The following is a 21916-nucleotide window of genomic DNA, read 5'->3' as shown; positions in this document are numbered from 1 at the left end:
GTATTCTTATTCCCGGAGAGCCGCCGTCAGGGACCGTTTGTTACTGGGATATATATTTATATGGAACGAATTTTTACGGAGGTAATTTAGCGAGCTGCCTTTACTGCCCGTAGCAAATTGCAGCAGAAAAGGAAGTTTACCTCTAATGTACTGGTTTTGAAGATTTCACTGTATATTACATAGGTTGGGTTGTTTCACAGAATTTGAACAATTCATCAACATTCATTTTCTGATTCTGTAAAAGTCCTATTCAATTTCTGTTTTTTTTTTTTTTTTTTTTTTTTTCTTTATTCATGAAATATTAATGTGTACAGTTTTTACATGCTTTTCGACTACCACACTAGACACACGCCCGTATTATGTTATTATATCATTGTTGGCTTTTTTTGTTTTTGGGGTGTTATGCCGTATTTCGCTAACTCCTTCTTTAGCCAACGTTTCGGACAGAATTGCAGTGTCCATCATCAGGGCAGATGTGTTATCAGATATGTTATTCAGATGTGTTATCAGATAACACATCTGCCCTGATGATGGACACTGCAATGCTGTCCGAAACGTTGGCTAAATTGGAATCCGTGAGCCGTGTAGCGACGCTATCGCGGCGCCCCCCGGGCCGTCTACCGCCGCTCGGCCGGTAGTTTCGGTTTCGGTAGTTTCTTTGTTTGGGCACGATCCTCAGAACCATGCCCGTGGGACGTAATGACGGCGTACCACCGGTCATTTGTGACGCTATGACGGCGCATGGCGCACGGCACGGCTTCCCACTACGTTTTGGCACGGTTCTAACAATCGTGCCCGAATTAAATTATGATTTTACCAGCTCTCACAATACTTCTCTGCCCGTATACCTCCAGCCAAGTTCCGACGTTCATTTATTGTAACAATTTTACATTTACATAACAATTTTACAAATTTCTACATTATTTAGGGTTTACAGGTTAATTTTACATACATTTACAGGCAGTTTATTCAATTTAAAGACAGGCAAAGTTAAGGCAAATGGCAGATTTTAATATGGGGCGACCGCGTCCGATACCGGAGCAGTACGTCCGTTACACTCCCCCCGTGGAGCTCGGCTACACTCTTTGCAAGCGGCGTGCTGCGACATGGTCCCCGGCGGCATTTCCGGTGGCATGGTCCCCGGTGGCATGGTCCCCGGCGGTATGGTTCCCGGCGTTATGGTCCCCGGCGGCATGGTCCCCGGTGGCATGGTCCCCGGCGGCATGGTCCAGGGCGTTGGCAGCGAGGCTGGTGGGGCGGTGTCCGGACAAACCATCCTCAGTGTTGTCCCGAGCTGGCGGGCGGCCCGCTGATGTTCGACCGAGCTGCTCGGCCGCGCTGCTCGGCTTTTTTCGGTGAGGCCCGACCGCGGCACCGCGTTGGTCAGCCGCTTCAGGAACGCGGCAGGCTGCACCACGGTGGCCGCGTGCGTCTGGTCGGCCACCTTACCCAACCACAAGAGGCGTAGGGCTAACGGCATCTTCGAGACGATCTCGCTGAGGAGGGCCGGGTTAGAGAGGTAATCACCCCGCAGGTTCCCCAGCGAAGCCACGATGTTCTGCACCGTGCCCGAGAACTCCACCAGAAGCTCGGTCGATGCGTCCTCTTGTAGTCGGGTCAGCCGCTTTATCCTATCGAACATGACAGCCGCGACAGAGTGCGCGCCCCCAAAGCGGTGCTCCAGGACATCCATAATTTCCGGCACCTGCGCCGGGTCCAGGAGGAGAGGGCTGACGGCTTCTCGTGCCTTTCCCTTCAGGGCACGCTGCAGCCGCATCAGATTCTCGGCCGCCGTCATCCCGCAGGTGGCTGTCGACTGGAGGAATTGCGCCTTCCAGGCTTGCCACTCTATGGCGTCGCCAGCGTAGGCCGGCAAGTCCTTTGCGCTGGACTGCTGGGCGATGAGGGATGCCATTCGCTCATCTTTGGGATGGTAGCGAGGTGTGCCACCGGCCTGGGACTGCCGGAGGGCGTCGGCGAACATGGCCGTCACCTGGACGAGAGGGACACTCCCTTGATGCACCCAGTCTCGTGTCTGCCTCGCTGCCTCATCCGCTCGGTTGCAGGCCCCATATCCGTCAGCGGGGGGCTGCGATGGCGAGTTTCCGCTCGGGGGCAAATGCTGGGAACTGGGCGGGCCCGCTGGTCACACCGGGATAGCCGTACTGCGGCTCTGGTCCACCTCGCAGCGTCGCGGCGCCTGGGGAAGCGCCGTCCGTGAGTGGATCCGCAGCATGGTTTCTCTCCGTCCCGGTGTGAGCCCTCGAGGCGCGGCGCGAGCTCCCGAAAACATCGCTAGGCTGGGCTGTAGTTTGTGGCACAGTGGGCTCTCCCCCCACTGTGTACGTAAGGCTGTGACCGGGGCCGCAAGGGGGCGCCGCAGTCTGCGGAAGGCCAGTGGTTTGCGCCTCCGCTGCGTAGCTCTGAGTAGGTACGCCCAGGGGCGCCGGCGTTGGCGTCGGTCTGTAAACCAGCCGCGGCGCAGTGGTTCGCGCCTCCGCTGCATACCCGAAGCCGTGGGTGAAGCCGCTAGATGGCGCCGCCGTCAGTTGGTAGTTCGCTCGTGGTTCTGTAGCTTGCGGAACAGTGGGCTCTCCCCCCACTGTGTAGGCAAGGCTGCGACTGGAGCCGCTAGAGGGCGCTGCAGTCTGTAGCAGGCCCACCCGTGGGCCAGTGGTTTGCGCCTCCGCTGCGTAGCTCTGAGTAGGTACGCCCGGGGGCGCCGGCGTCGGCGTCGGTAGGTATTCCACCCGTGGTTCTGTAGCTTGCCAAACAGTGGGCTCTCCCCCCACTGTGTAGGCAAGGCTGTAACTGGGGCCGCTCGGGGGCGCCGCAGTCTGTGGAAGACCCACCCGTGGTGCTGTAGCTTGCGGAACAGTGGGCTCTCCCTCCGCTGTGTAGGCAAGGCTGTGACTGGGGCCGTTAGAGGGCGCCGCAGTCTGTGGCAGGCCCACCCGTGGGCCAGTGGTGTGCGCCTCGGGTGCGTAGCTCTGAGTAGGTACGCCCGGGGGCGCCGGCGTCGGCGTCGGTAGGTATTCCACCCGTGGTTCTGTAGCTTGCCAAACAGTGGGCTCTCCCCCCACTGTGTAGGCAAGGCTGTAACTGGGGCCGCTCGGGGGCGCCGCAGTCTGTGGAAGACCCACCCGTGGTGCTGTAGCTTGCGGAACAGTGGGGTCTCCCCCCACTGTGTAGGCAAGGCTGTGACTGGGGCCGCTAGAAGGCGCCGCAGTCTGTGGCAGGTCCACCCGTGGGCCAGTGGTGTGCGCCTCGGGTGCGTAGCTCTGAGCTTGCCCGGGGCCGCTAGATGGCTGGCTTCCGGGATAGGCTCCATCGGGTTGCCAGGCTGCAGGTGAAGCGGTCCGCGTGAGGCCCTTCAGCGTGGCGACAAGTTCTGCCATCTGTCGGGCGTGGTCGTCCTGCAGCTTCTGGGTGCGCCGCCTCTCAGCTCTTAGCTCGAGCTGCGCCTGCCGGAGCGTGTCCTCGCTGGAAGCCTCGCTTCTTGACGAGACGTCGGCCGCGGCAGGGGGCGTCTGTGGTGGTGATGCGCCGGAGGGACCAGGCAGTGGGTCCGCTCGGGGATCAGAGGGGGCCAGGGGGGCGGTTGGCCGGAGTCCGGGGGGCGCGGCTGTGGCCGCCCCGGTCGGTGTGGGATCATCGCTTCCCTGCGATGAATCCCCGTCAGCGCTGTTCTTCCCAGAGCGCAGTGAAGGTGACATCTTATCCACAGAAAGATCCGGCGTCGAAGGACCACTTATGTATCAGACGTAATCGTGACACACAAGACTGTAGATAGGGCCGGTGATCCCAATCTGTGGAGGCGTAAGATGTCTTCCTTCAGTGGCGTGGAGGGGTAGAACGGGGCCGTCTCTGATGCCGTTGTAGCTGGTCCGAATGCTGTTTTCGCGTCCTTGATGCTGATTCCGGGTCTGGTCCGAAGGGGTAGGCAAGTCCGTGGTCCAGGGTGAAGCGGGGGTCAGAGTGAAAGAAGGCGAGTAGAAGCAGAAGTCGGAGCGAGGTAGAAGGCAGAGCAGAGAGAGAGGTGTTGAGCTGGTGGTGGTTGCTGGCTAACTGACGTTTTGAGGGCATGTTGCACGTTTTATAGGCCACCGGCGGGCGCGCGGACGCTCACACGGGCCCACTTTCTCTTTGATTCCTGGAATCCGTGAGCCGTGTAGCGACGCTATCGCGGCGCCCCCCGGGCCGTCTACCGCCGCTCGGCCGGTAGTTTCGGTTTCGGTAGTTTCTTTGTTTGGGCACGATCCTCAGAACCGTGCCCGTGGGACGTAATGACGGCGTACCACCGGTCATTTGTGACGCTATGACGGCGCATGGCGCACGGCACGGCTTGCCACTACGTTTTGGCACGGTTCTAACAATCGTGCCCGAATTAAATTATGATTTTACCAGCTCTCACAATACTTCTCTGCCCGTATACCTCCAGCCAAGTTCCGACGTTCATTTATTGTAACAATTTTACATTTACATAACAATTTTACAAATTTCTACATTATTTAGTGTTTACAGGTTAATTTTACATACATTTACAGGCAGTTTATTCAATTTAAAGACAGGCAAAGTTAAGGCAAATGGCAGATTTTAATATGGGGCGACCGCGTCCGATACCGGAGCAGTACGTCCGTTACAAACACAGATAAAAGAGAAACATTGAGTTTAAAAAATTAAAATATGTAAAAATTAAAAACTCAATTTCCGAGTGATATGTTCGGAAATATACGTCCCGCTCGTTCCAGGGCGCAACATATATTTCAAGGACGTATTTATACGTCCTACCCGTACCCGATACTGTTTATGTTTGACGTATTTATACGTCCCGCCCGGTTAACAAGTTAATCTGATTTGCATGACAAACGATAAGTAAGTCCGGATCCAAGTGTGAAATGAGCGGGACATATTTAAAGCCGATTCTGAAAAAGTGCAAGAGTTGAAAACGGGAAACTTTCAGACTACATAGTTCTGTCACACAAAATCACAGCGAAAATAGAAATTATTTAAATTACAAATAATTACATGAGGGTTTAATAATCTATGAATGCTATCTGCACTCTGTAGTCACCAGTTGATGCAAAAAATAAATAAATTCTTTATTAAAATAATGAAATGTTACAAAAACATTCTTCTTGGTATCGAATCATAATTCTGTTCAATGTGGTATTTTGCAATGATATAGTGTACAGAAATCATCGTATTATTTCCCTGAGTTGTCTCGCTTTTTACTTGTAATCAAAATTTCACAGATTGGTTATCGATAATAATAATAATAATAATAATAATTGGATAATTTGTAGAGCGCCGTTTTTGTGAAAAATCACCTCAAGGGCGCTGTACAATTTATTTCCTAGGATCTACATTTGTTATTATGATCAAACATTTATAATGTTTGTAAAGCTTTGGGCCAATTTCCAGAATCTAAATACAATACAAGCAAAACGGTAACTATGAGGATGTTATCTTCACGAGGGAAAACAACATTTTAGGGAGGTTCGTGATAGGAGGAGGTACGTTTTTCTTTGTGATACTACATAAATATCCCACTGGACAAAGTCGTGGAACTACGATTTCCCAATCAAGAAATTTTTGGAGGATTATGCAAAATAATTCTAAAGGATAAACAGAAGGGGAAAACAGAACTTTTGGGAAGTGTATTTTATAATTCTCAAACTGAAAAAAAAATCAATCACTGGAAATCAAAGATTTTTACTATAATATATCGATTAATTAGTTTTTTTTTTTGGCTTAAGTATTGAACCTTCCTTCCCAATGACGTATTTTAAAACATAAAAAAATGGTTTGATTGAGGATTGAACCTCCCTCCCCAGGAACTGGAGACAACCACGCTAACAACTGAGCCAAATCCCGATTGGGTAGGACCGACATTTATTTCGTGTATCAACTGTTGTGATGTCATTCAATTTCAGATAAATGTGTATACGTCTGCGTGTGTATGTGTGACTACCACCAGTTGATGCATTGTCATCGACAACGAGTCTATCTGCCAAGTTTCAGCTCGATCGGATGTCGGGTAGTGGGTTAATTTCCACTTCAAGATTTTCATCCATTCACTCTCGAAAACAATATCGAAATTCGAATGGATTTAAAAACATTATTCTACAGATTCTCAAAGAAGATCCTTTTATTGAATGGAACTCCCTTTTGCCAATTAAGATAATCTATGAGAAATCAATGGAAATCCATTTATGTTTTTCATATTTATCAGAATAAAGGGGGAATCTCGTAGAAGGCCCATTCTTCACGAATTGCGCCAGGAAATTGCATAATGCAAACTCAAATGCTCTCGGAAAATTATCTGCAGATTGAAAATAATGGCTCCATTTTGAAGTGAAACGGGCGCATATTGGTGGGGAACGGGAAATAATATTGTCAGAATCAGAAAGCGTCAATTGCATCTGCTCACTTTGCATAAAGACATTGAAAATTATCGTCAGGAAATCATTTTATTCACCATCTACCTCTCATTTAGGTATTCGCGCTTTGGATCCCTAATAATTCTTTTTTTGGGACGGCTTTTTTTTATTTTCGCTTGGATCGTCAGATTGTATTTTATAGCAAACACGTTTTCATTATAATGGTTTCTTCTTACGACATTTTTAATTCTCGACAACCGTTAAATATAAATAATTGTATCGACCATGTGTCATCTAGTATGAAAAGGGACTGCAGAAAGAGCGAGAAGAAAGGACTATAAAATAGTGTGAACTGTTGTCTAATGTCTCTTCTTCATCACCCGTTTCTCGAGATAATACCTGCATTGTGTTAATTACATTTTATTGCCTCTTTTCTGCCATTCCAAATCATAGTATAAATTATATTATAAATGTGTAACGGACATTACGATAATATTCGAGGCGTTATTTTTTACTTTATTTTGTTTGTTTATTGAACGTCCGTGGGGCCTATTCAAACATAATAAGGCAGTTCCGTGAAGACGCGCCACTGGTGTGTTCTATGCATTGTTTATTTAATGAACGTCCGTGGAGACTATGCAAACATAATAAGGCAGTTCGGTGAAGACGCGCTACTGGTGTGTTCTATTTTTTTTTTTTTTTTTTTTTTATTGTTGATACATTATTTTACAATATTTCATATTTTAATTCAGTAATGTTGGCCTCACTGGGTTGTTTACCCGTGCTGAGGCCCCCATTTTATAATATAAGAATTTATACTTTTAAAAAAAAGAAAAACAACATTAAAATATAGATAAATTTAAACTAAAAATAAAGATTAAAAATTAAAATATAATTATCACACTAAAAGAAATTAAGAAATTATATAATTATAAATTATGCATTGTTTATTTAATGAACGTCCGTGGAGCCTATACAAACATAATAAGGCAGTTCGGTGACGACGCGATACTGTTGAGTTAAATGCATAGTTTGTTTATTGAGCGCCCGTGGGGCCCATACAAACATAATAAGGCAGTTCGGTGAAGACGCGCTACTGGTGTGTTCTATGCATTGTTTATTTAATGAACGTCCGTGGAGCATATACAAACATAATAAGGCAGTTCGGTGAAGACGCGCTACTGGTGTGTTCTATGCATTGTTTATTTAATGAACGTCCGTGGAGCCTATACAAACATAATAAGGCAGTTCGGTGAAGACGCGATACTGTTGAGTTATATGCATAGTTTTTTTTATTGAACTTAGTGGTGTGCATTGAATAGATAATAACGGCATTTTATTTAGTCGTTGGTGGTGTGATGTTATAAATTAATTTATATACTAATAAATATAGTACCTACTAGACGTTGTCAGGGCAGCATAAGGTCTAAGTGAAACTAGTTAGTATTGTATGTTATTATAATAAAGTGGTTTTCAAACAAAGTTTTCTTTGTTGATGGAAATCCAGTGAAAGGGATCTTGGCTAGCTGTCGGAAGGTTGAGTTCGAAACTCACTTCCTTGCTACCTTTTCAGAACAAGTTTAGCTTTGTGAAAGGTATATACTCCAAAACGAACATTTTGCCTTTTTTGGTTTTGTTTATAATCAATATTCATATTTTATTTCTTCTTCTTCGTATATTTATCTTATCGGAGGTTTGACAGCATCATTGACACTTTATCTTTGAAGTCCGAAATAGAGATATTGAGCCTCGGCCAAATCATGCATGCTATAAGTTGTATAAATTTAATGAAATCGATTGAAAAAATAAACCATTTGACCCTTAGTACCGCACAAGAGTTATCTACCACTCTCTAGAGACTAGAGATTACTAGAGAATCAAACTTTCAGAGAGACACTAACTCAATCGAATGAGACCGATTGACATTATATTTCATCCTCCAATTCATTCTTCACAAATTTCAGGGCGCAACGTTTGGACCTCCATGGATTACTGGCCGACATTGCGGCATCTGTTGACTTCAGATTATTACTAAGCTGAATCTAATTTGTTTTGCTCACAAACTGATCATTTGCAAATGTTTGCTCCGTACCGCTGCCTGCAGACCGGCAGCCGGCCGCGGCGTGACGACCGGCGATTAGGGATGATCGATATTCCTGTTCCGGTTACTCTTTCCCGGTGACTTTGTTGTCACTGGAACCGCCTGGTTTATTTCTTCCGAACCGGTTATTTTTAGAACCGGTCCCTTTGGAGTTAGTTTGTCCAATAGTGGAGTTTATGAAAAATGAAATATTAGAAAATTTTAAAACCCTGCATTTTTTAATTGAAGTTGATACCTGTCATAACAATCGCTGGCTACCACCCACATTCTCCGTAAAATGAAAATATTCTGGGGAGCAAGTCTCTATTTGTAAGAATTTCTCAACACACTCCAATGTTGTTGATATATTTAGAACATCAATATCAATACATCAGCAAACCTTATTGAAGTTTTTTTCATCAAGCAGGGGAATATTTTGATAAAGCTATTTAAATTGAAATTGTCGGTTGAAAGAAAAAAATTATTTTGGATTTTTTATATTTTGTACCCACATACTGTGTGGATTCAATAATTCAATAATATTTTTACTTTATATTTATTTTTGTTTGATAAATTTAAGTGTTTGAAACAGTCATTTCCTGCACTATTTAAGAATATAATTTTGTAAATATTGTTAATTCAATAATATTTTTACTTTATATTTATTTTTGTTTTATAAATTTGAGTTTTTGAAACAGTCATTTCCTGCACTATTTACGAATATAATTTTGTAAATATTATTATATATATGTAAAAATCTTAATAGGCGTAAAAAATAAAGGTCCTTTAAAGAATGTGTTCCGCATCAGGAACTGCAGTTTCCGTCCATTTCAGATATCAACCGTCTCTACCGGCGTCCAGTCGTCCAGTTTCTAGTGTGTGCCCTGTAGAGGTGATTCGTGCTAGCTCGTCTTGATACTTGGAACAACCAGTACAAGTGAGAATAAATACTTATTCTAAATACCTGTTTCCTAGTATTTCGCATTTGTACCTACTTACCAGTGATGGGTATGCCAAAAAAATATATTTTCCTAAATTTTCAAAGATGTTTGCAAGGGGGGGGGGGCGTGATGGCTAGAGAATATCAAGAAAAATGTATTCCCCATAATATTTTAAAATCCATGGGGGGGGGGGGGTAGCTAAAGAGTTTCAAAAGAAGAAATTCCCCACATTTTTTCGTGTTATCTGATACATTTGTTTGCGCGTCTTGTGCGTTTCGTATTCGCAGAACGCACAATACTAAATACGAAAGTATCGCGCGTCTGTCCGTCTGATATATCTGTTCCAAACATGTTCTAGTATACACACTGTGTATACTAGAAAATGTTTATACACACTTCACCTCTAGTGTCCAGCCGACCGCGGAGCGCGTTAGAGCGTGCAGATTGGATTTTGAACGGAGTCAAAGTTTAATTCGGACAAAGCAAATATCAAATAAGGCTTTATCGTGGGGAAATGATTGCCAATCAATCATGCCGTCGAAAAGATCAACGTAGATAATGCTTTATTTTCACAGTAAATTGCTCTTTTTTCGTTGCACCGCACATGGTCTCCTACTGCTCGGAACACATGGATCTATGTCATCCTTATTTTGGGACCAAATGCTTTAGCAGCTGAAGCATATCACATGTAAATTCCTGTTTTTGTGACATCGCGTAATAGCTCTCAAACTTCCCGGAGTCAGTGGAACTAGTGTTTGCAAATTCCGCACCTCTTCAAATCCCGCCGCATTACGGCACACAATTTTGAAATCGCGCTGGATACCTACGCGGGATTTTATTTAGCAGTTTAATTTAATTTCATTTCATTTGAAATAATGCCAACATTTTTTTATAGTGCCATTTTTGTGCAAAATCACCTCCAGCGCTCATATCAATTATCTTTGGTACTAGTATTTCATAAAAAAAAGACACTGAAAACATAAATAGAAAGTTATTTTTGAGGACTTTTCGTATTAATCGTCTCTGGTACTAGAAATATTATAAAAAAGGCAGGGAAAAGTATTTTAACAAGACTTAAAAGTAAACTATAAAAAAATTTAAATAAAAAACATTACTATCACCGACAGGGCTCTCCGCAGTCATTTTAGAGAAATCATCCTTGGTACTAATAATATTTCAAAAAACGTTGAAGTTTAGAAGAATTTGATAAAAAATATATTATCGTGAAAAAAAAGGTACTTACTTCTTGCTTATCACTTGATTCGCAACTCGCAAGCACGTACAAATCAAAGCAGCATGTTTTTGGTGTAAATTTAGTATTTTTTCAATCTCGCAAATCCGCGGGATAATATATTACTGAAATTGCGGGATTACTCGGGATTACTGTGGTACCACGGTACGGGAATGGAAAGTTAGGTGTATTCAGATAATATGTTCTTTGTGTAGGCATAAACATTGTACAGCCATTTCAAGTACAGTTTCGATTCTGATAGTATCTGAAGAAGCACGTACAGCCTATGTGGTCGAGGGCTAAGACTCTGGACTAGCGATCCGGAGGTACAAATTCCGGCGTGCGCGAGTTTCTTTTTCTTTTTTTTAAGACAGTCATTCCCAGGTTACCTGACATTATTTGAAAATACTACCGTCACAATGAGTGGAAAATGTCGCTTGTTTCGTGATGGAGGACCTAGCCAACCGAGTAAAATAAAAAAAACTATTATTTTTTTAATTATTAACTTATGTTTAATAGACAAGGTTTTTTATGCATAGCACAAAGGATAACATATTATTTTTGAACAATAATTTTTTTTTCTCGGAAGATTTTTAAAAATTTATATAGGTGTTTCGGGTTAATAATTAATGCTTAAAACATAATTTAACAAAAAAAACTATTCAAAAGATAAAACGAACCAGCACGATCGATGGGGTAATTTCCTCGCGAAAACGGCGCTTTAGAAGTAATCGATTTATCAATAGATTTCTGGAAATCTTTTATTGTGATCGCTGGAAACCCTTGGAAATCAATTAGATAGCGCTCTGGTTGTATGTAACTAAGAATTCCGTAGATGAACGTCTACATACTAAAATTCTAGCTTTTCTCTGTTCGATTTCATCGAATGAGCTCAACTCTACATCGTTTGATACTGGCATATAAATATAAATACTTCTTCAGCATTATCTGCAATTTCTCTTCACACCACACAAAGCGTACGGAGCAATAACAGGAATTATTCGCAAACAGGAAATAAAGCCAAAGTGCTGCCCGAACCCATTCCTGTTTAACTTTTATCAGATTAAACTTTATATTGCTTTTTTTTATTTTATTAATTCTCGGTTCAACATAATTTATTGGGCTGAATTTTTAATGGCTTCACTTTTCTATTTCACGGAATTTGGAAAGTCCAAATTAAAAAATATATTTTTAAAATTTATTAAAATTATTGAATGAAAATATTTTCAGCTTAATTTTTTTACATTGTTACCTAAACAGCTTTGATACCTGCATTCTTTATTGGGTTAATATGATCTTTTTTATGTGATGTTCAAACTAACCCGAAACTTGTGGAACTATAGCACCCACATTCGGTACATGTTATTAGGCAGGGGGAAAAGCAATTATTTTTAATGGTTTCTGACAACTCTGGGTTGATTATAATTAATGGTCCCAGATTCTGAACGCACTTGTCATATCTTAAAAGATAACAACATACCTATTTATCTATTTATATGTGAACCGTTTATTTTTGTAATTTTTTTATTAGTGTATTCTCAATCTGATGGCCAACCACTGTAGATTTATTTAAGATCTATGTCTGTTTCCAGATTTTTGCTGTTTTACTTTCTTTGTAAATTTACCTTCCTAGCTTGGACGTTATTATTTTTCAAATATTGTATATTTATACAGTAGGCATATGTTTAAAATTTACCCATATTACGGACTTATTTATTTAATGAGCTATTTTCCTAATATCTACCTGCCTTGCTTGACCCAAGCATAAAGTAAGCCACTAATAAACAGCATCGACCGTTAATACTCGTTGCCAAACGATTGTCTTGAAATGAAGTAAGACCAGAGTACCTCACGATCTGATTCAGTTTAATAATACTGTTAGTATGCTGTTAGTGTTTGTGAGTATTCCGAAACGTCGACACGAAGTTAAGTCTCTCCGGCGAAAGGCATAAATCGGATCAAAGATTTAATCATCAATTATTATTTGTGGTTGATCCACGACACTTAAGCAACATTATTTACTCCGGGAGAATTTGTTGATTGCGTGCGAAGTAGGTACTGTTGTTTGCTGTGTGTTATAGTGAAATCGAAGTGATTTGATAGTTCTGCTTACAAGGTATTGTTTTGTTTGAATTCGAGGGCATTGAGTCGTGATGCTGTTCTTCCTACTTCTTGAGTCAAAGCTTCGGGCAGCCTTGCACTGTCTATCACCGGGGCAGTGATAGTGTGTCACAATAGTTAATCTTTGATGGAAAAACCCTCCAATGCCGGATTCCAAGAATTGAGTTTACCCTTCATCAAAAGGAGCTTCAACTGTGTTGTGAACTGATGATTCGTTATGCATTGGGTGACAATGCCATACCAAGAATCTTAAGGCGAAGCTTAATGCCAAATCACTATTTTGATTAATCTGTATAACGAATTGGTGTACCTACATTATGAATACCAAAAAATATGTTTTAGATAAATTGAAGGTTTTCCTATCGCTTCGCTTGATTAGAATACAAATAAAATTAAAAAAATTACTCAATAAAAAATATAAAAGCAAACTAATAAATTTTATTTTTTTCAATATAAATGTATGAACGCATAATGGAAAAAAGTTTAAAAAAATACAGTATTATAGCCAAGATTATCTGTGACTGTTTCTCTTGGTTAACTTTTTTGCTTTCTTATAAAATTATTTACAAAATAAATAAAAACAAGTTTTTTGCTTGAAATCGAACGTTTCTACACTCCGTTTGTCAAGCGATTTTAATGCCTATTACCTACAATATAAGGTATACCAAGAATATACACATTTTTGCTTGTAACCTCCTATTGGGGTGATTGTTAATTATCGTCTAGTTTTTTTCAAGTACAGCTATCCTATTTTTTTGTTGTTTAGGAATAAAAAAATTGTCTTAAACGCCCATCTGTTTTTGTTGTTGTCTTGTTTCTACATATACTTACTGTACTTATTTAATTGCATAGTTGGGAAATTTTAGCCTTAACTTAACCTTAGTAAGTTGTGCACATCCGATCGTATTAACTTTATTATTTTTATTGAACATCTTCAAAAGTGAATGGCTACATTTATACGAACTCTTTGTCAACCGTAAGCAAAATGAAATCTAATAATTTATTTAGTCTTACGAGTGAAGAGCAGTGGCGTAGCTACAGCATTACATTCATATGTCGCGATATGATTTCATTGATGTATTAAATTAAGATTAGACATGAAGTGAAAAAATAGGTTTCCATTTTTTACCTCCAACTCTCCCAATGCTCTAACTAAAACTACCGAATCCGGTCTAGTGGAACAAGTTTCGACGAGGTATTAGTACGCAGTAGCGCCTCTAATTGTAGCTCTTTGCGTGATTTGATATTTTCACGGCCAAAAGTATTATCATGATTATGTTTGTTGTTGTGATTATGCCGTGTTGCCAAAAGTCATGAATTATTGTATATCTTCTTCCAGAGAACACGTTCACGGTCCGCGTGGAGAAGGACCGGCGCGGGTTGGGTCTGAGCGTGGCGGGTGGCGCGGAGAGTGGGGGCGGGGGCACCGCGGGGCTGGTCCGCATCAGGCGGCTCTATCCCTCGCAGCCTGCCTGGTCCACTGGCCGCCTGCGTCCCGGAGACCTGCTGCTGGCTGCCAATGGAGTGTCGCTTGCGGGCCTAACAACTTATGTAAGTTCTTTTCCTTGCGCTAAAACTAATCATTTTTACACCTTTCAGAATTTAAGGTCAGAAAATTAAATTCTCTTTTTTAAATTAAATTTAAATTCTCTCTTCTTCCGCCACAATAAGGAGCTATATGACATCTACCAAGCTCCCAGACTCTCTACTCATTTACGGCTCCAAAGACTAAGATGGGCCGGACATGTGCACCGAATGCCAAGCACACGTGTACCAAAGAAGGTTCTAACAGGACACCCGGGAGGCAAACGAAAGGCGGGTAGACCTAGGCTGAGATGGGAGGACGATGTCAGGAAAGATGCCAGAGGACTACTCCATGTTGCAGATTGGGAGACGACGGCCGAGGACAGAGGGCGGTGGAGGCTCATGTTAAAGGAGGCCAAGGCTCGAAATGGGCTGTAGCGCCATTGAAGAAGAAGAAGACCTTCAAAACAAGAGAAGGTTTTTTTATTTACGCAATTCATCCTAAAAAGAGTTCTTTATAAGAAGAAAGTTGCTGTCTACACGAGATTTAAAAAAACCACCTCCTCTGCTTTGCCCACTCTTTAAAGTACAATTTAAATACCTATTGATGAAATTTTATACACTTGACGTTCAAAATAAGAGGAAAATTATTGTATCACATCTGATTTCGAAAACACTGCATAATGCCCGGGGAACGCCGGGCAAGCTATTTTTTTTTAATAAATTGATGGACTTTCTCTTCTTTGTAACCCTTCTGGCGTCTATTTTTAAAATGTTAGGATATTCGTTCTACTTGCCCAGAAAAGATGCTTCTAATCCTCTAATTAGTCATTCTATTTCGCAAGTATTAGTATATCATGTATCTTTCTGTGGTTATTTTTGTAATTGCTATTTTAGTTGTAACTTTTTTTGTGAGATTTCTTTATTTTAAGTTGTAGGTAGGTTTTTTATTTATTTTTTATTTTTTTATTTTTTTATTTATTGTTTTGGTGTTTAATTCGTAGAACTCCATTTTTTTTTTTTAAATAAATTTAAAATAAATCAAATTTAATAATGTTATAATAATTTTTAAGTTCTGCAAGTATTTCTGTTATTTTTACAGTTTTTAATGTGACAGCTGTTTCGGCTTTTGAGGCCATTATCAAACTGTCATTATCAACAGTTTGATAATGGCCTCAAAAGCCGAAACAGCTGTCACATTAAAAACTGTAAAAATAACAGAAATACTTGCAGAACTTAATAATTATTATAACATTATTAAATTTGATTTATTTTAAATTTATTTAAAAAAATTGTAAGGTACCTAGCAGTAGTAATAGTAAAAACTAACAGCTGATAACTTCATTTTGACCTCTCCCAATTCCGAAAATGGTAATTGTAACAATAAATGCGTTAATTTCAATGTAGTTTTACTTACAATAACAGAAATACTGGGTTTTGAAATTAGGATGAAGCTACAAGCCGAAAATGTGTATATTCTTGGTATGCCTTATATCGCCACGAATGTAGGCAATAGACATTAAAATCGCTTAGCGAACGGAGTTAAGAAACGCTGGATTTCAAGCGCAATAGTAGTTTTTTTAAAACTTATTTTGTGAACAATTTTAAAAGAAAGCAATAAAATTAATCAAGGGAAACTGCAAAGATAGCCATAATATTGTATTTATTAAAGTTGTTTCCTTTATGCGATCATACATTTCTATTGATTTTTTTATTTTTTTATTGAGTAATTAATAACGTTATTTGAATTCTACTCAAGGGAAACGATAGGAAAAGCTTCAATGTATCATTAAAAAATACTGATTTTCAATATGTAAAGAAATTCGTAATAAAGATTAATCGAAAATAGTGATTTAGTACGCTTCGCCTTAAGATAACATCTAAAAAATATCAAGTTTTTAAAGGATAGATCATTTGTCCAGCATTCCTGGACACACAAATCCCTAGATTCCTACCCACCCCTAATACCTTTTTCCTTCCAGATCTTCCTCTCCTTCCTTTCCTTAACAATACCCTCCACACAGCATCCTCAAAGATGACATAGGCCCTGAGGGAAATTATTTTCCTCAAGACCTGTGTGGGGTTAATGTAAAAAAAACATAACAAATTCGATATTTTTGGTAATTACTGTATTTTTACTTTTTACCGCAGCAGAATTGATGTTAAAATGGAGCTCTCAGCATCAGGAACGTAGTCATTATTACAGTAGTATTGAAATGTGTTTGATGACCATTTCAGGAGGCCCTAGAAGTGCTCCGCACGACGCCGCCCATCGTAGAGCTGGTGGTGTGCCGTCCTGGGCCCGAGCTGATGGGGCGCGTGAGCCCCGGCGGGCCCCCCGCCCCTCCGCTGCGCCAGCCCCCGCCCGACCCGCTCAACCTGCATGCGCCCCGCCCCCGCGCGCCCGCTCCTACCCCTCCACCCTCCTCGCCACCGCCGGCCAACAACGTTTCGGATTACGAGGAGCCAAATCCTATTTATGATGTCAAATATGGGGTGAGTGATCTTATCATTGTTGATTTTTCAACATATTAAAAAAAATACACAGAAGCATGCCATGGACCTATTTGAATTTTTTTTTTAATTTATTTTCGGTAATGAATGAATACTAATCTTGAAGATGAAATCAACCCACTTCCCAACACCCAACCGCGCTGTAATTCGGCAGATGGTCTCGTTGTCAATTACAGTGCGTTCTGTCAGTTTTAGTGGCAATCACGTACATACACCCCGACAAATACTCATTTTTCTGAAATCGAATGACTTTAGAGCAGTATACCACATTTGGTGAGGTTGGTTTGTCGACTCCAGTTTTTGAGTAGGAAGGTTCAATCCTTAATCAATGGATTTTAAAAGACATTTTAAAATATGAATGACATACAGGGTTTTCCAATAAGAGGTGTTATTTTGAATAGTTCGCTATTTCGGTAGATGTTACTTTTGAAGCTGTCATTTTTTGACATTTGACAATTAGAAACTACGCCATTAATAAAAATGGAACGATACACGCTTCAACAACGCATTGAAATTATTAAAATTCACTTGAGTGAATCAAATGCAAATCATCTTGAATGATGAGGCCCATTTCCACCTCGGTGGCTTCGTCAACAAGCAAAATTGTCGAATCTGGGACTCGGAAAACCCAAGAGTTATTGTTGAAAAGCCTCTCTATCCTCAACGTGTGACTGTTTGGTGCGTTTTATGGTCTGGCGGAGTCATTGGACCTTACTTTTTCGAAAATGAGGCTGGAGCAACAGTTACGGTGAATGGATTGCGCTATCGAGAGATGATTAATGTTTTTTTTATGGCCGGAATTGGATGGTATTAATCTAGACAACGTTTACTTTCAACAAGACTAGAATATCAAAATAACACCTCTTATTGGAAAACCCCGTATTATAGTAAAAAAAAATTCTTACATCTAGTAGGAAAAAATGTATAAAATACAATTTTTTTTTAATTACCACTTTTTTTACATTAGCCTATGTCATCTTTGGGAATGCTTGTGAAGAGTATTTTTAAAGAAAGTTAGGATAGGAAGTTGTCAAGGAAATGGGTAAGAAGGGTGGATAAAAATCTTGTAGTCAGTGTGTCCATACGATGGACATATGAATCCCAGTGTGGGCAGACGCATACGTCAATAAGCCCTGAACAAACTTTACCCCATGACCGTGGGCACCCCAACTAAGTCTCCAAACGTAGCGAGCCACTTAGGTGACCTATGGCAGAGGTGTTGGATATCCAATGAGTTGTTGCCCTGGGGCGGCGGTACCTATACCCACCTCCCAAATTTTTAAATTTTTTTGAAAATTATAATCTATTGACAGATTTTCATCGATTTAACTGTTTACATATTATTTTCAATTTGTGCAATAATATATAATGCGAGTACTATTAAAAATTGAATTAAGTGTTTGAGTTGTGATGTTTGGCTGATGTAACCTTTATTCCTCCAAGAGTGTAACTCACTTTACTTAGTGGGGCTTAGGTCTGCTTTCTTCAATAGGATTATAAGATTTCCCATTCTTTGTTACTTTATTAAATCTGTTTACTCTCCTCCTATGCATTCTTCAGGAAGATGGATCTGTGGTATAGTATATTCCTTTTATCAAATCCTTACTTTCCATTATTTTCTGTTTACTCTGCTAACATTTCTAGCCAGGGAAATATTCATTTCCTTTTTGTACATTTACTTCAGATGATTCTATGTTGGAATTTCACTATTTTCTTTAAGCTTTTCCAAGAAATTTCAATAAACCTATTAAACAAGATAATCTTGCTTTTATAAATTTTCATCGTTGTTTGTTAAATTCGTTTTGATCTCTTTTAATGGTCTTACGTCTTATTTTTATTAATTTTCGTTAGTTTTTTATGTTACTTTGTAAAAATAAAATACCTAGTTACATGTTTTTTTGTGGGAAGAACTGTGTAAACTTTTGTTGTTTTTTCTTTATTCAGGGTTTTTTTGGTTTTTACAATTATTCGGTATGTTAAGACCACCAAGTTAGAAAAGAAATTTATATATTCTGACTGACCGCCTTTGTTTGTTAAGTGTTACTATCCAAAAGTTGCGGATTCTATGTGTTTTATATATTATTTTATGTGTTTAATTTTATTTTATTTCATAATTTATCCATTTAAATGTCTACGTTCACGTTCAGTATAGCTCTAGTGAAACACCATCATTTCGAATAAAAAAATTGCTTGATATTGCTTTAATCTTGTTTGGTGAGCAAATCTGAATAGCCAAGAACTTCTTCACTTTTCTCTTCCCCATTTCCTTCCCCTCCCCTCTCCCCACTACCTTCACCCTCATTAAAATACCCTGATTGGAGATGCCATAGTCTCACTAGTTCCAGACAGTTGGGACTCTTGTGCAGTACTTACATTAAAAAAATCTTACAAAACTTTTGTATCCAAAATAAATCTTCTTATTATCGGTGATTGGCTTTTTCCTTTTGGACACTCCTACAGTGAGTTGTCTAAATCATCCATTATTATTATATTTTTGTTCTTAACATACGTAGAGTTACAAAATCTGCTCTATAAAAACTGCTAAAACAATGCATAGTCATAGTCAGTATTGCATTGTGTTGACGCAAATTTTCGTCAATTGCATTACGAGTTGGTTGTTATTTCCAATGACTAATTATATTTCGATTCAGTTCTAAACCACTAATATTCATGGTGATATATATTTGCAGGAGTTCGACATAGTGATGACCAAGGTGAATGGGTCCCTGGGGTTCACACTGCGCAAGGAGGACCACAGTGCACTGGGCCACTACGTGCGTGCCCTGGTCCGGGAGCCGGCACTCAGCGATGGGAGAATTCAACCTGGAGACCGAATCGTTGCAGTATGTTTGCTGTTATTTCATTACTTTTGCTCTGTAGACTATTATAAAACCAAGCATAAATAAAGAAGACAGTATGATGGCATGCTGATAATTTAAAAAGAACAGTCCATTTCGAATTGGTGAGAAGTTTCCAGTTGGCAAAACTTAAACCCTCAGGCTAATTTGTTCACTTTTCGAAACAAACAGCCATTATCCGTAGATTCATTTTGTTCACTTTTGAAAACAGTTCATATTATAGTAACATGGAAATCAATGTGTTTCCCTTACTGTCATGGTGAGAAATAATAATGAAGAAATAAATCTTAATGGTGTTAGAAAGAAAAAACATCACGCTTTCTATAATAAATAATCTAATACATACGCATTACAGTAGACCAATGCCTAAAATGGTCAACACACCATACATACTCAAAGCAGAGTGAGGAAACTAACATACATCTTTAGATGTCTAAGATGTTTCGGATAGCATTGCAGTGTCCATCATCAGGGCAGATGTGTAATTACACATCTGTCCGGATGATAAACGTTGGCCAAAGAAGGAGGTAACACAACACGGTATAATACCCCAAAAACAAATCACTATAATAAATATCTTTATTTTTTTTTATTCAATACCAGAAAGTATCCGAAATATAAATAACAACAAAGTTTTATTAAATAAAAGGAATACTAGAAACATACTTTTTTGAATGCGAGGTCTACTGTTCAAAGAACTACTAGTAAAATGAGTTCTTATTAATTCCAGGTGAACGATGTGTCCATGTCGACCCTGTCCCATGGGGAGGCCGTGACCTTCCTGAGGAGGTGTGGTCCGGTGGCGCGGCTCCGTCTGTACCGAGACCACTGTGGCACCCCTCCCTCCCCCTCGGCCTGTTCCCCCACCACCGACCAGTCTGACACCACTATGATCACCAGACCTAAGCCACCATTAAGGTCTGTATTTTATTAAAAAGTTTTTTGAATAAGTTAATAGGGCGCTAAGAATTCCTTTAAATATGTAAATTCCTTTTTATCCCATTTAGTTATTTTGTATTTGATAAAAACATAGTATATATATTCTTCCCGGTTTGCTTGATTTCAATTGAAATAAACGAGATGACAATATGATTTTTATTTATTCAAGCCATTTGTACATCCAAGTTTACAAATATCTAATTTATGATTACTTACATTATTAAATTTTCTTTTGATTAATACTGCTTCTACAATCCAGCTTGAATCTATCATATTGGTGCAGACTTTATAGTTTCCGAATATGACACGCAGTTACATGAATATTTCAAAGCTTCATAGCTCATGGTGGAATTGACATGGCAAGCTTTAAACTTGTTGCATTGACCCAAAATTTCTAACATAAAAAGATGTTTAATTTTCTGGGCCAGAGCTCACCCACCGTTCGATAGTTCTTGCTGCTTTTAAAAACAAATCTCTGTTTTATAGTTAATTATTGAGATTTACTGCTTTTATTTTATCGTTCTGTAAGTAATGTAATATTAAGTAAATGCAATGAAACGTGATATTGTCCTTTTGTTCTGGAATTGATTACAATAATTTTATGTCATTACCATAAATATTTTACATTTTATAGCCAATACAGTCCCAAAAGTGATGATAGTGGCATTCTATTGTTTATGCTATACTTCTGTGATTTTATTTTTGATTCCTTTGATATATTTCCGGATATTTATATGTGTGTATATTAAATCATCAGGATTAATGCCATAGTATTTGTTCAGAGGATAGAATATATACAAGTTAAGAAGAACAGCTGCGCAACATTTTACATGTAAAACTAAAATGTGAATTTAAAGCCATTATACCCAAGAAAACTGAATAATATTTTTTTAATAAAAAGTATGTCAAATAATATGGATATGTGCTATTAATTTTTTTGTATTTTAAAGTATGAAATATAGGGCATTGAAGAATTCAATTTCGCACAATTTTAGAAGCAACTTAGGCATTTTCTTGTGAGTTAATTATATTATTAAACAAAAAAAATTGCCTGGCCTACTGCACATATAATGAAAAGTTAAACTTTAAAAAAAGACAACATTGGGTAGAATTTAATGTACAACTATTTGTGTTCCAACGTAAATCGGTCATCTGTAATTTAAATTTACACCCATCAAAATGCATTTTTAATCTTTTTTATTTTACATTTAATTATATTTATACAGGCGTCCGGGGGTAAGGTTATTAACTTCGAGAGGTGATTCTACATGATGGTAGAAGTAAAAAAGATAAATAACTTTTTTCGAAATTATTTTTTAAATGGT

At 39.7% G+C, this 21916-nt stretch overlaps 1 protein-coding gene across 10 annotated transcripts in view; it reads left to right on the top strand.

Annotated features, from left to right (window-relative positions):
• Positions 1–21916, top strand: part of LOC149420950 (uncharacterized) — a 496980-nt gene that overhangs the window by 467415 nt on the left and 7649 nt on the right. For 9 of the 10 annotated variants that reach the window (XR_016302625.1, XR_016302624.1, XM_089635638.1 and 6 more), the window contains 5 exons: positions 14096–14307; positions 16519–16776; positions 18355–18369; positions 19485–19637; positions 20383–20570. Coding sequence is in view for 8 of the 10 variants with exons in the window: in XM_089635638.1 (XP_089491764.1) it covers positions 14096–14307; positions 16519–16776; positions 18355–18369; positions 19485–19637; positions 20383–20570 (826 nt within the window). In the remaining 2 variants the exon portion in view is untranslated. The remainder of the gene's footprint in view (positions 1–14095; positions 14308–16518; positions 16777–18354; positions 18370–19484; positions 19638–20382; positions 20571–21916) is intronic. The other variant, XM_089635636.1, reaches the window with a different exon arrangement.

The sequence above is a fragment of the Hesperophylax consimilis genome, chromosome 9 (assembly GCF_061612785.1).
Source record: "Hesperophylax consimilis isolate HC1 chromosome 9, BYU_Hcon_1.0, whole genome shotgun sequence".
NCBI lineage: Eukaryota > Metazoa > Arthropoda > Insecta > Trichoptera > Limnephilidae > Hesperophylax > Hesperophylax consimilis.
The sequence above is the reverse complement of the archived record's forward strand: the minus strand, read 5'-3'. Positions and strand labels throughout refer to the sequence as shown.